We start from the raw sequence: 12,973 nt of genomic DNA on the forward strand, positions 1-12,973 counted from the left end.
GTGCATGCAACTAACCAGGGCCTGGGAGAATTGAGACAAATGGGTAGTTGTCATTTCCACTTAGCTTTCTTTCTTTTCTTCCTTGATGCCCCCATCACTAAAGCGATTGTTTTGATTATGTGTTACTGAAAAATAAACTATCTCAAAACAATGGCTTCAAACAATGACAGTGATTTATTTGCGCATGGGATTGAAATGTGGGCCTGGCTTGGCAAGGACACTTGGTCTTTATTCTATTTGGCATCAGCTGGGCTTGCAGTGAGGCTCCTTTGGCAAGACTTTGGGAATCTCATGACCTTGCTCCACTCCATTTCCAAGCTCTGTCCTTATTGACCAATATGTGATTCCCAGGAGTTGCCATCATGGGCCATCTGCAGACCTTTATTGAGCATACCTATTCTTCCCTTCCCTCTGTTCATCCTTGAAAACTCCACCATTTTGATTTGCTTCTAGTTGTTCCCCCAAAGCATCATGCAGTTGTGGGTGGGATAGGCTTCTGAAGTTTGTGATTGATTATTATGGGTGTGGATGCAGCACCTGCCCCAGGGCAGGTAATTTGCATTACAGTGTAAGGAGGGGAGAGAGGCTAGGTAGCTGCCTGAGCCACTTTCACTCCCTTTGCTTTCTTGCTCTTTGCCACCACCATGAAAGATTGTTCTGTACCATGTGCCACTCTGCCTTGGAGCCAGCTGAGTATGAACTGAAACCTTCACTAATGATGAGCTAAATAAACCTTTCCATCCTTCATTTTGGGTGTTGGGTATTTGTCGCAGCAACAAGAGAAGAGTAACTGAGACAGAAGTCGGTACCAGAGAAGTGGGGTCATTGCTGTGCCTTCCTGACCATATTGTTCAAGAGCTTATGGAAAGAGATAGAAAAGCTTCACAGATGTCACCTGAAAGAGAAGCACTGGAACATCTTCAGCTGTTTTATATGGGAGATTCTGGTCAGAGCTCAGAAGACCAGAAGACTGATAGAAATCATGCCTGAAATGACCAGGCCGGGGAGGGTTCTGCTGGGAGGAAGGACTGCGTTGATTGTTGGACTCCAGATGATATGTGTTATGGCTTGGCAGAAAGTTTGCCTGAATTTTGCTTGTGTGCAGAGATTTTGCCTGAGCCTGAGGTTAGACATGGCAGACTGATCAGTCTTTCAAAAGAAATTTCAAAGCAGCCAAATATTGAGGCAGTGGCATGGCTATTGTTGAGGGCTTTTAGTCAGATTTATATTGAGAATCAAGAGCAAAGAGCCCAGCAGGATGTTTTAAAATGTGAGTTTGGCCAGAAAGGAAGCTCCAATAAAGCTGTGGAATGCAAAGATAGAGCTGAGAGGATCTCCATTGCCAAGAAGGAACAAGAGATTGGGAAAGATGGCCTAAGGGCATGTCAGGAAATGGCAGGTCTCCACCCTTTGAAGTCTCAGAATCACAAGGGTGAGGGCCTTTGCCTTGGGGAAAAAGCCACAGAGCCCCATGTTCCAGAATGATGGCAGCAGCCACACCAGGTTCCAGAATGGTGTCAGCGTGGAAAGTTTATTCCTCAAAATCAAGGTCAGAATGCTCAGCAATCAAGGCGCTTGACCCCTACAGCCAAGAGAGAAGGAAACCTGACTACTGCTCCAAATGTCAGCAGACCTTGGCATCATCCTCGTGGCATTGGTTTTAGGTGCATTCAGAATGCAGGAGTTTTGAGGTTAAGAATGTTTCCACCTAGATTTCAGAAGGCCTGGGAGGCCAGGCAGTGTGCCCATGAGATGGCAGTGTGTGGAGCTGTGAGTGAGAAGCCTATTCAGTGGAAACCCCAGAAGTTTGAAAAGCCAGTAACATGGATCATTTAAGGGAAACCGCAAGGAGGGAGCAAAGCCAGTCTAAGAGAGAAGCCGTGAGACCTACCACCAAGAGTGCCATAGGGGCAGAGACACATGGAATGCACAGTTTGCCACAGATTGGTTTGAATATTCCCCATGGAACTACAGGACTTAATGTTTGCCCTGCTGGATTTTGGACTTGTGTTGGTCCCAATGATTTGCTTTCCCCTGTTGTTTGTACCTTTTGGAATGATAATGTTTATCTTGTGCCATTGAATGTTGGAAGTGTTTAACTTTTCATTTGTACAGGGGCTCATATCAAAGAGTTTGCTTTTGATCTTGTTGGGAGACTTGGGACTTGGACTTTTCAGCAATGCTAAAACTATAAGACTTTGGCAACTCTTTGAGATGGACTAAAATGTCTTTTGCATAAAGGGATGTGCATGAGTCTTTGGGGGCCCAGGGGCAGAATGTTATGATTTGTGTCTGGTTGTCCCCCCAAAGCCTCATGCAGTTGGGGGGTGGCTTCTGGAGTATGTGATTGATTATTGTGGGTGTGGATACTGCATCTGCCCTGGGGCAGGTAATTTGCATTACAATGTAAGGAGGGAAGAGAGGTTAGCTATCTGCCTAAGGGGCTGCTATTCCCTTTGCCCTTTGTCCTTTGCCACCACCATAAACTGCTGCTCTCTGCCCTGGAGCCAGCTGAATATGGACTGAAACCTCCACTAACTGTGAGCTAAATAATCCTTCCCTTCCTTCAAGTGTTGGGTACATGTCCCAGCAACAAGGGAAGAGTAACTGGGACACCCACCAAGGGTCACTTCTACCTAGAAGTCTTCCCTGAGACTGCATACATCTTAATTTTCATTAATACCTCTCAACTGTGTTCTTATCCCACTGCTGTGTACTGTCCTCTGTATTTGCCCATTTCTCCCACAAGACTCTTTGCTCCTTAAGAAAAGGAACTGTACTCTTTTTGCATTCCCAGTGCCTAGCATAGTGTGTGGGCTATCGTAGGTGCTCAGTATTGAATCAAAGAATGATTTGATGTCATGGGAACACAGATGTTTTAAGTATTGATTACCAGGTCAGCAACAAAACCCACCACCTGTGAAGAGCATCAGTGAAACAAGTTTTCTTGAATCCAAGATTCTCAAAGTTTGAAGTCTGTAGCACGTTTAGAGCAGTGTCTTGTACATCACAGTCATGGTGTAGGTTTCTGCTGCTTTTATTGTAGTCTTTATTATTACCACACCATCAGCTTTCAGAGGTAGAGCTACCCTAGCTAAAGGTTCTTTTTGCTCTCCCATTAGGGCTTGGCTTTGAACAGGACCTTGTCTGACCATGGGGTTTCCTTCCAGATGCTCCTCCTCTGTCTCTGGGATGAGCTTTCAGAAAGGAAAAACTTTGGGAGGAGGAAGTGTGTTCAAGATTAGCAGGGTCTCTGTGCATCCTCCTTTGGCGAAGGCTCAGCTCCTACTCCAGCCCCACCAGCTTCTCCCCTAGCAGCTCTCATTGGCAGGCAGAAATAGCTACTGCCACCTGCAAGGTGTCTCCCACCCTCGACAGACCTGGCAGAGTGAAAGAGAAACAGAAACAAATCCAGTGACAGATTGCTTGGGGGTGCCACCACCCTGGAAACAGTAGGCTTCTTCCTCTTTTCAGGATAGTTTGGGGGAAGGCTCTAGTTCATTGGAAGGTGAGCAAGCTGTGCGTTAGGGGAAAGGTAGGTCTCACCCTGAGTTTGGAGGAGATGTCCAGGTTTTCAAGCCCTTTTAGGCCTTGCTCTTGTTGTGCATTTCTGGGGTGTCAAGAAGCCAAAAAGCCCCAGAGTTCTCTTTATTACATCTATGCCCCACCCTGCTTGGAATTTGAAGGAATTTAAGCATGGCGTTCTAGCCTAAACTGTGATTACTATTTAGTGTTGGGGAAACTGAGACTCTGGATTATGTCTGAAACATTTTTGGGCAAAGGGAGTAGGGGAATTTCCAAATGCCCCTGAGAGAGTGGGGCAGGACAGGGTCCTGGGTAAGAGGCTTGTATGAAAGGGGAAGCCAAAGGAGGCTGGTGGGGAAATAGCCCTGTGGAGGAGGATAGGAAGTAAGGCAGAGGGAGGCCAGGCAGAGCCTTGACAGGGACACAGCTGGCAAGGATCTTCATGGAGTCCAGGGCATGATGGGAGGAAAGAATGGAGTGAACACTTCTAGCCCTCATCTGCATGTTTCAGGTCAGACCTGACCTCCTTAGGAAGGCAGCTCTGACCCAAGGACCCGACTGGTCACAGTCCTCACGCTGCTCTGGAGTGAGCCTCTGAAGGCCCAGGCCTTCCAGTCCTGCCTTGTAAATTCTATGACCTTGGGCAAATATTGAAACTCTTTTAACTTAATGTATCAGTTTTCCATCATCCGGATGAAATATCTCGGGCTGAGGTCTGACAATGAAAAAAAATTTACTTAGCCCACAATTGTAGAGGCTGAATGCCTGAGATTAGATGACCTCTTTGGTTCAGCTTCTGGCAGGAGTGTAACAGCAGCTCGCACTGTGTCAGGAGGGTACAGGAGAGGGCGGCAGGGAAGCAGCAGCATTCTTGCCTGTTTTATAACAACTTTCTCATGAGAGCTAGCTGTGGCCTTCTGAGGACTGTCCCCAACCACTAAGGACCTCCCACTAGGCCTTGTCTCTTAAGATCCCCACACTCAGGACCAAGCTCCCAACTCATGAATCCTTGAGGGATAGACTCAAGCCATAGTGAGACCCTCAGATCAAAGTTTTCTCAATCCATGTACTGTGGCTAAAAGCAGTCCCCACTCATAAGGTTGTGAACAATGAAATAAATTAGTATGTTGAAGGTTCTTATCCCAGAGTTCAGAAGCAATAAGGGTGACTGTGACAGAAAGTGTCCAATATCCTGTCTTCTGAGCCTGTGAGATCCCTGTGAGGCTGTGCTTTTCACACCTGTCCTCTTCTCGGTGCCCAGGACCAAACGTAGGACCTGGCGTATCTTGGAGCCCAGACGAATGCATGCAGAGTGGCCCAGGTGGGCTCTGGTAAGGGTCTTTCTTTCAGTGCATGAAAACTCTGAACAGTTTGCCTTAGAAGACCTCAAGTTTAAAAGGAGACCAGCTGGTCAAGCACCAGGACCCAGGTTTGATCTCCAGTATCACTACATGCCATGCCAGCCCTGCAGTCCCGGATGAAACTGGGCGTGGTGCACACACCTATAATCCCAGCGCTGGGGAGGCTGAGAAAGGAGGCTCACTACAAGTCTAAGCTGCATAGTGAGACACCCTACCAAATACATACATACATACATACATACATACATACATACATACACACATACATACATTCAAGATTAAAACAAACAAAAGAAGACCAGGTTATTCCTCCACTGAATGACTACAGGCATTTTCCTTTCCTTTCTATTTTACTATATCCTCTACCATGTTTCCATATCAAAGCAAAAGCTTTACTTCTGTAATGGTTAACACTTATTAAAGGACCACAACCCTCTCACATACTCTTACAGTCTGGAAGCGGGAAGCTGTCTCGATGGATTGGAATGGGTAGGTAATGAAGGGAATCTGCGCCCTGTGCGTCTGTCCTCCTTCCCACCGGGCTTCTCATGCAGTCTCATGAGACTGTTCCCTTAATCTTAAGAAAGGAAGCAAACTAAGCTCTGGCAGAAGAGCACAAGACATCTTCAAGAGTGTGTGAGGCTTGCACCATCTTCCTCTGCTGCCGGTCTCTGTGCTGCCACCAGCCCTCAGCAGGTTCTTTGTCTGTAGAGGTGTTGGTGGCCTTAAAGAAGAAGTCCAGTCTGATCGCGAAGATGCCCAGTTCTGGTTCTAGCACTACCTGGCTGCGTGATCCTTCAATCACAGAGCCTCAGCTTTCCCATCTGGAAAAGGAGAATGTTAAGTTTGTGTTTAAAGTAATGCCATTTGTGAAAATGCGCTGGAACGCAGGAAATGTTGTCATGTACAAAGGCAGTGAGTATGGAGCAGTGAGGCACAGACTTCCCTTAGCTGTGTTTATGTTTTGAGTTTCGTCCCTTCTCCTAGGAACTTCCCCTATGTTACATGTTCTGGTCCTCATTTGCTCCACATTCTCAATGATAAAATCCAGGTGAACACAAAGAGGAGATAACCTTATATGACCTGCCCCGATCACACATCTCCTAAGTGGCAGAGCCAGAACTCAAATCTAGGTTTCCCATTCTCAGTCCATGTAGGGTGATCACCTTGTCTGTGTTTGTCTAGGACTTTCCCAGCTGTAGGACCAAAGATCATGGGTGCCAGGAAACCTTGCAGGCCCAGGCAAACTGGACAGCCAGTCGCCCTAACTCTGGTGCTCATTCTATGACTTGGCATCATTGGCTTTGCTGTAGCCTTATGGGAGCCAGCAATTATTCATCCCTGCTTCTTCATAAGGGGGAAGTGACTCAGGCCCCCAGCCTCGGGACTAGCATTCCATAGGCAGGACTAGCACGAACAAGCCCTGATGGAGAAGGAGCAGGTAGGGCTTCCCTTCTAGTTCTGGGTCTGTCTCTGCTTTTATGACTTCCCTCATGGGGACAGGAATAGCCAAGCATGCTGTAACCTGCTCTTGGATGAGTGGGATAGAAGAAGGCATTTCTTCCTTTCCAGATATTCTCCCTTCCTGTGTCACAATAATCCTGTCCACATGTATGCTACTCTGATTCATAGTACAGGGACTGAAGAGCCAAAAGTTATCACTTCTACTTCTCTAGATGAGGAAACTGAGGCACATGGAGGTTGATCAGCTTGTCCAAAGTGATAGAGCCAGAAGTTGGCAAAGTTGAACCCAAATCCAAGTTTGTTTGTTTATTTTCTGTTGCTGGGGTTCAAATCCCAGGCCTTCTTCATGCTAAACGTGTGCTGTACCATTTAGCTCTACCCCACAACCTCAGGTCTTCTCATGTTATTAGTTTAGGGTTCATGGACTCCTGAGGGGTTTCCTGAGGGATCCCAGAAGGAAAGTTTGTGGTATTTTCTTGTATGGGAGGGAAGAACCCCACATATTTCATTACTTTCTCGAGGGAACGAATCATATAACTTGGACCTGTAGCCACAGGTCTATTAACTTTTTCTGTGTTTAAATATTGATAGTGCTACAAGAAAAACCTTAACGGCAGTGATTTTCTGTGTCACTTAAGATGTGCTTAGTTGTTATGCTTCAAAACTATGAAGCAAATTGGTGAATTTTATATTGATACAGTTGGGCAAAATGAAGTTCTTCTTTTACTGAATGACAACGTGTCAACGTCTTTTAAGTTCAAAAATGTTTCTTCTGATGCCTCCTTTTGCTTTGTCCTTAACACAGACACATACACAGAAAGAAGAAAGACCGCACAGTTCTACTTTTCTGCCTACTTCCAGCCTATGCTGAATCTAATAGTGTTGGATATTGGGAAGAAAACCTGTGAGGATTTTGGGCTGGACTTCTCTGACTTTCGCTGGAAAGGACCTCACCTAAGGGATACAGAAGGACAGGCTCTCTATGGTGTGAACCTGGGAGTGCCTTCCGAGCTTGGCTGCAAACTGCTCAGGTGGAAATCCCTTAAACTCCACAGAGGTGGCTGTGTGAAACATCACAGAACTATGCAACTGTCCACACCATGGAGGACCCCAGACCCTGTCATCCATGTGCTCATTCACCGAAGGAGGAACTTCTAGAGAGTGTCCACCCTGGATGGCATTGTGGGGAAGAGGAGATGAACAAGACAGACAAACTCTCTGCCATGGTAGGATTTACATGAAGTCAGAACATGACTTCAGGATCTCTAGCTGAAAAGTGGACTTGACAAGGGGATGTCTGTCACCAAGTTCCACACCCTTCAGATGGGAGACACGGTCTCAGCCTTCCTTGAGTTTCAAGTCTGATGGAAGAAAGATTTCAGAATGGCCCAAAAGATCTGAGTGAAAATAAACAGAGTACAAAATAAGTCCATAGGGCTGAGAGAGGACCAAGGATAAAAGAACACAGTGAGAGGGAGATAGAGGGGTCCCTACAGGAAATACAGTTTACTGCAAATTTTAGTCCTAAACTGAGCTCACTCGAATGTAGCTGCTGGCAGCTGGTCCCCCGCAGAAAGCCACATGGAATGAATCTGTACCTGGGCTCTGGTGGCCATATGGCCCGCGCAGGGGAGGCATGCCCCTGGGCAAGGAAGTCTGGACTCAGCTTCTGGTTTCTAAACAGTCAGAACCGGTGGAGCTGGGTGGCAAGAGGGGGAGGTCAACTGGTGGGCCAGACTGGGATGAAGATGTGGCCTTTGCGCCTGGCTGGCTCGCACAGCGCGGGGATTTCAGACTGACCAGCCCTGGCTCTGCCACCTGCTCGCTCTAACAGTGCAGCGAAGCTGGCCCCGCCCCGCCCTGCCCCGCCCAGGTCTCCTGAGTTGACAGCTTCACCAGGAACCCCTCCCTTGGCTCCCAGCCACTATGGATCCAACACTTTCCAAATGACACAGTTTACATTGCCAGGAAAGGAGAAATCATGTCCGACTTCCGCAGCACCGTAGTTTCTCCTGACATGCCTGGATTTGTTGCAGGCCGCCATTCCATTGCTCTTCTGAATTTCCCTCGCTTAACGGGAACAGATGTCTTTATTCCCAGAGGAAGAAACTTTGGAGTTAGACAAGGTGACAAAGATCCCGTGGGTGGGAAATGCACTTGATGGAGAGTTCAGGAGCATGGACTGTGGCCCGAGGGCCACTGTACTTCAGCTCTGTGACCTTGGGGCAGGTGCTTCTGGGCCTCAGCTGTTTCCCTCTTTGCAGATGGCAGGAGCAGATGGCCTTGTGGGTCCATCATAGTGGAATGGTAAGGTTGGAGGAGCTGGCCTGCGGCTGGTTGCTCACGTCCAGGGTGTCAATTGGTACCTCACTACCTTTGGGTGAGGGCTTTAATAAATCTCAGCTTCCTTATCCAAGCCAGTAGAAATAATAGCTTCTTCACAGAAGGGAAAACTAAACAGCATAATGTATAAAGGTGCTTAATACAGAACGGGCAGGTAAGTGAGCCAATTCCAGTTAGCCTTTGCTGCTGATCTACTTTTTTCAACGGTGAATTGTTTTTGTTTTTTTTTTTTAAACTATTAATTTTATTTTTAAAGAAAAATTTAAAAGACAGTACAAAAAAAAAACCCACTTAGAAACCATAAAGGATTTCACAAAACAAAATGATAGGTATTACATCAGTGGAGAATTTTGAGTATGTTGATACCACGTTGCAGATATTGAAATAAAAGAAGCAAAAAATCAGTTTGATTTGATGCCCTCTGGTTGTCCTGGAGCAAGCTGAGACCTCTGGGGCTCAGCAGCACAGGGCTGGTCCTTCTCCCAGCAGCTGCTGCCTCCTGGGCCGCCTTGAATGATGTCCAGGAAGAGTCCTGGAGTGGTGTCCATGTGGGCAGGACGGGGAGGGAAGCAGCACCACAGGGGATGATGGCCAAGTCATGAAAGTCCGACTTCTATGTTTGGATTTTGTAGTGTTTGTCAGCTTTTTAAAATTTGTAATTTTTGGGGATTTATTATCTCCTTCTGAACAAATACTTGCTTTTATCTCTCCTATCATACTTCTAGTTTTGAATTCTGTTTCTTGAAAAGAACTCTCCTTCTATCACCAGAAAGTGTATGGTGTATTGTAAAGTAATCCAATCTTAATCTTCTGGGGTACTTAGCTACTACATAATTTAGAAAATGAAGCTTTAAGAAATAGCTTGGAGGGCTGGGGAGATAGCTCTGCTGTCTAACCGCCTGCCTGGCAAGGACCCCGGTTGGCTCCCCAGTACCTCATGCCATGCTGGCTCCAGGTGCTGAGCTGGTCACTGAGAACAGGCTTGGTAGCACACGCTTGTAATCCTGGTGCTGAGACAGGAGGATCACTGTGAGTCTGAGCTGCATAGTGAGACCCTGTACCAAATAAATAAAGAAAAGAAAAGAATAATAAAAAAAATATCAGGGGAAACAAAGAGATGACAGTCAATTAGTAAAAATGTGACTTTCATTTCTGGCTTTTGTGGTGTTTGTGGTTGTCAGCTTTTTAAAATTTGTAATTTTCTACCTGGGCATGGTGCCCCATGCCTATAATCCCAACACTTTGGTGGCTGAGGCAGGAGGATCAACATGAATTTGAGGCTACCCTGGGCTATCTAAGCAAGTCCACGGCCAACCTGGACTATAGTGAGACCCTACCTCAAAACAAAATAAAACTTGGTAATTTTTTTTGTGATTTCTTTCTTCATTCTAAACAAATATTTGCTTTTGCTCTAATAGCATGCTTCTAATTTTTGGACAGGGTCTTTTTTTTTTTTTTTTTTGGAGAGAGGTACCAGGATTGAACTTAGAACTTTGCATTTGCCAGGTAGGTGTTTATGCTGCTGAGCTATCTCCCCAGCCCCATGTTTTCATTTTTTGAGTTCTCTTTCTTGCAAGGAACTCTACAGCTACCACCAAATCATGTAATCATGTAAGCTCCAGGATCTATGGTACTTGAATTCAGGGCACTCTGATGATAGAAGATCCAGATTTAAAAATTAAAAACTTCAGACAAATAGTGAGATATGCTTATTGGAAATTTGAAGTGAATTGGGCATCTTATAGCCAGTGGAAATAGGTAAGAGGCAGCAGTGAGTTCTAGAGCCCATAGGGGAAGGGGAGAAGGGGACAAGGGGACAAGGGGAGAAGAGGAGAAGGGGAGAAAGGGAGAAGGGGACAAGGGGACAAGGGGACAAGGGGACAAGGGGAGAAGGGGAGAAGGGGAAGGGAAAGGTCAAGAGAGACTTCATCAGGCTGCCCTGGCCTAAGGCTTCAAAACTGGGTGAGTGTTTGTGAGACAGCAGACAGAGGAAGGCTATCGAGTTGAGCTGAGGTGGGAAGGCACTCCAGGAAGGCCTGAACTGGGACAGGTCTGGAGTTGGGGGGAGAGGGTTTCCCTGCTACTTGGGAGCCCAGTGGCACCTTGTGGGAGTGCCCGGAAGGGTGGACTGGCAGGGGGCTGAGTTGGCAACTCTTGGCTTCCTTCCATTTCCCATACCTGGTTCCACTTGAGCCATACTGGGGTTTCGTGGCATTTGAGCCATGAAATAACGTAAGTATCAAAGAGTGTCTGCGGCTCTAGAGCAGCACATTTTACCTGAGTCTGGGTGTGGGAGTAGGGCAAAATAGAAACGAAAGGAAAGTCTAGGATGATGAAGCTGGTGTCCCAGATGTCTTTGTGCTTTTCTCTCCCTAGTTCTTACCTCCAGATGCTGCCAGCTTTCTGGGGAGGCAAAGTCAGAGCAGAGGGCCAGCAAGAGGTTGAGCTCCCCCCCCCCCAGCACAGGCTGAGAATCTCTGGGATGAGAAAAAGGGGCATGAGGGGAGATTGGGCTTGAGGACAGGTGTGTGCTCCCTTCCTGTGTCACTAGAGATGGGGTGTGGCTCATCTTGGCATTGTTGTGGGGATGGAGTTGAACTCTGTGTTCTCTGTCAGCGTTTCTGACTTATTTTTAAATCCCAAGTAACAGCCAACATTTTGGCCCTAGCCTTTCAAGGTCAGTGAAGACTCAGGACATAGGAGAACCTGTATTAATATCCTGTAACTCAGTTGTGTCCCAAATTTTCTGATCAAGGAGATTATGGGGCCACAGAGGAAAGTGATTCATGATGTAGAGTGTGCCTAAGGAGAGTCACATGGAGAGAAAACATTCTCTCAGGCTTTCACAGACAGCAAATTGGACAAGCAATGGCCATGACTTAACCACATGGTTGACACTGACAAAGGATCTACAAACTGTGGTACAGGGTTTCAGGTTAAATCCTGAGGGGATTTGACTAACCTTGTCAGATACAAAAGTTACATTTCTTGTTATATATGTCTTGCTTTATCTTGGTTTTAACCATCCAGCAGAAAAGTATAAGAATGAGGTATAAAAAGTAAAGCCATATTAATATGCTGAGCTGTAAAAGGCTCAAGTCAACAACTTCTGACATTGCCAGTCCTATGGATAACCCAGTACTATTATGGACTCCTGGACTATATTGGATTATTTTGCTGAATTCATGCGTCTACCTTATTTAAATGGCAATGGAATACCTATATCTGACAAAACCAACCAAAAAAGGGGGGTACAAATGAAGGACCATTTTGTATCTGTATATACAAAATAGGATAGGCATACAGCTACTTTCTCTTAATTCAATGAGAAGAAAGATTTTTACTAATAGTGTTTGGACAGGATATCACGTCTGCATCTTGTACTATGAATAACCACCATGAAGACAACAATATGTAATGTATTAATTATTGAAACTCTCCTACTAATCGGTTTTGAAACTGTCTCATTGCTATTTGTTTCTCAATAAAATTAGTAAAAAAATTAAATCCCAAGTAGAAGAAGTTTCCCACAAATGGAAAACTGATCAATCTCTCTCTCTCTCTCTCTCTCTCTCTCTATATATATATATATATATATATATATATATATATATATCTTTCACTGTATTTTTAAGGCCACAAAAATAAAAAATCAAGCAAGACCATTATGATTAAAGTATGTTTATCAAGACCCCTAAATATTTATATTCAATTTGCTTTTGAGATTCTATTTACTTGTCAAATGAAAAAAAAGCTTCATCCATTGGTATCACTGATGTCTTAAAAATTCCCCTTTCGTATTTTTAAAGTCCTCATAATGGAGTCTTCTCAAGTATAACTTAAGTTATTCCCACTGATCTAATCCATTTCATCCAGGTGTTGCTGTAGAGCACATGTTGCTGGATTCTGGGGAGCCTCGTGTCAGGAGAAGGTACTCTTTAGGGTTGTGCAGTCTTTGTCGGCCCAAGGATTTGGCCCCTGCGAGTGAGACGTCTCCATTCTTTTATGGATGGAGAGGCAAGTGAGATCTGTGTCAGCACGTTTCAGACTTGGAAGACTCTCCATCCTGGCTCGCTGGTCTCCCTCTACATTCATCCTGCTTCTCCACTTAACAAAGGGATAACCGGGCTCTGGTATGCCAATGTGCATTGAGTAGTTCCAGACATGCCAGTTCCTAGGCTGGCTGCAACCCTGTGTCTATGGACCTCATCCACAGTTTGACTGAAGTCCTGGCAGAATTATAGCTCTATCTCTACTTCTATTTTATTTTATTTTATTTT

General features: G+C 45.6%; 1 protein-coding gene across 1 annotated transcript in view; it reads left to right on the forward strand.

Moving 5' to 3' along the window:
* The first annotated feature begins 8,638 nt into the window (after window positions 1-8,638).
* Il19 (interleukin 19) overlaps window positions 8,639-12,973 on the forward strand; it is a 13,713-nt gene continuing 9,378 nt past the window's right edge. Inside the window, exon 1 of the mRNA XM_004641191.2 lies at window positions 8,639-8,657. Coding sequence (XP_004641248.2) covers window positions 8,655-8,657 — 3 coding nt within the window. The 5' untranslated portion in view covers window positions 8,639-8,654. The remainder of the gene's footprint in view (window positions 8,658-12,973) is intronic.

This window comes from Octodon degus, unplaced genomic scaffold, assembly GCF_000260255.1.
Source record: "Octodon degus isolate 3935 unplaced genomic scaffold, OctDeg1.0 scaffold00131, whole genome shotgun sequence".
NCBI classification, from domain to species: domain Eukaryota; kingdom Metazoa; phylum Chordata; class Mammalia; order Rodentia; family Octodontidae; genus Octodon; species Octodon degus.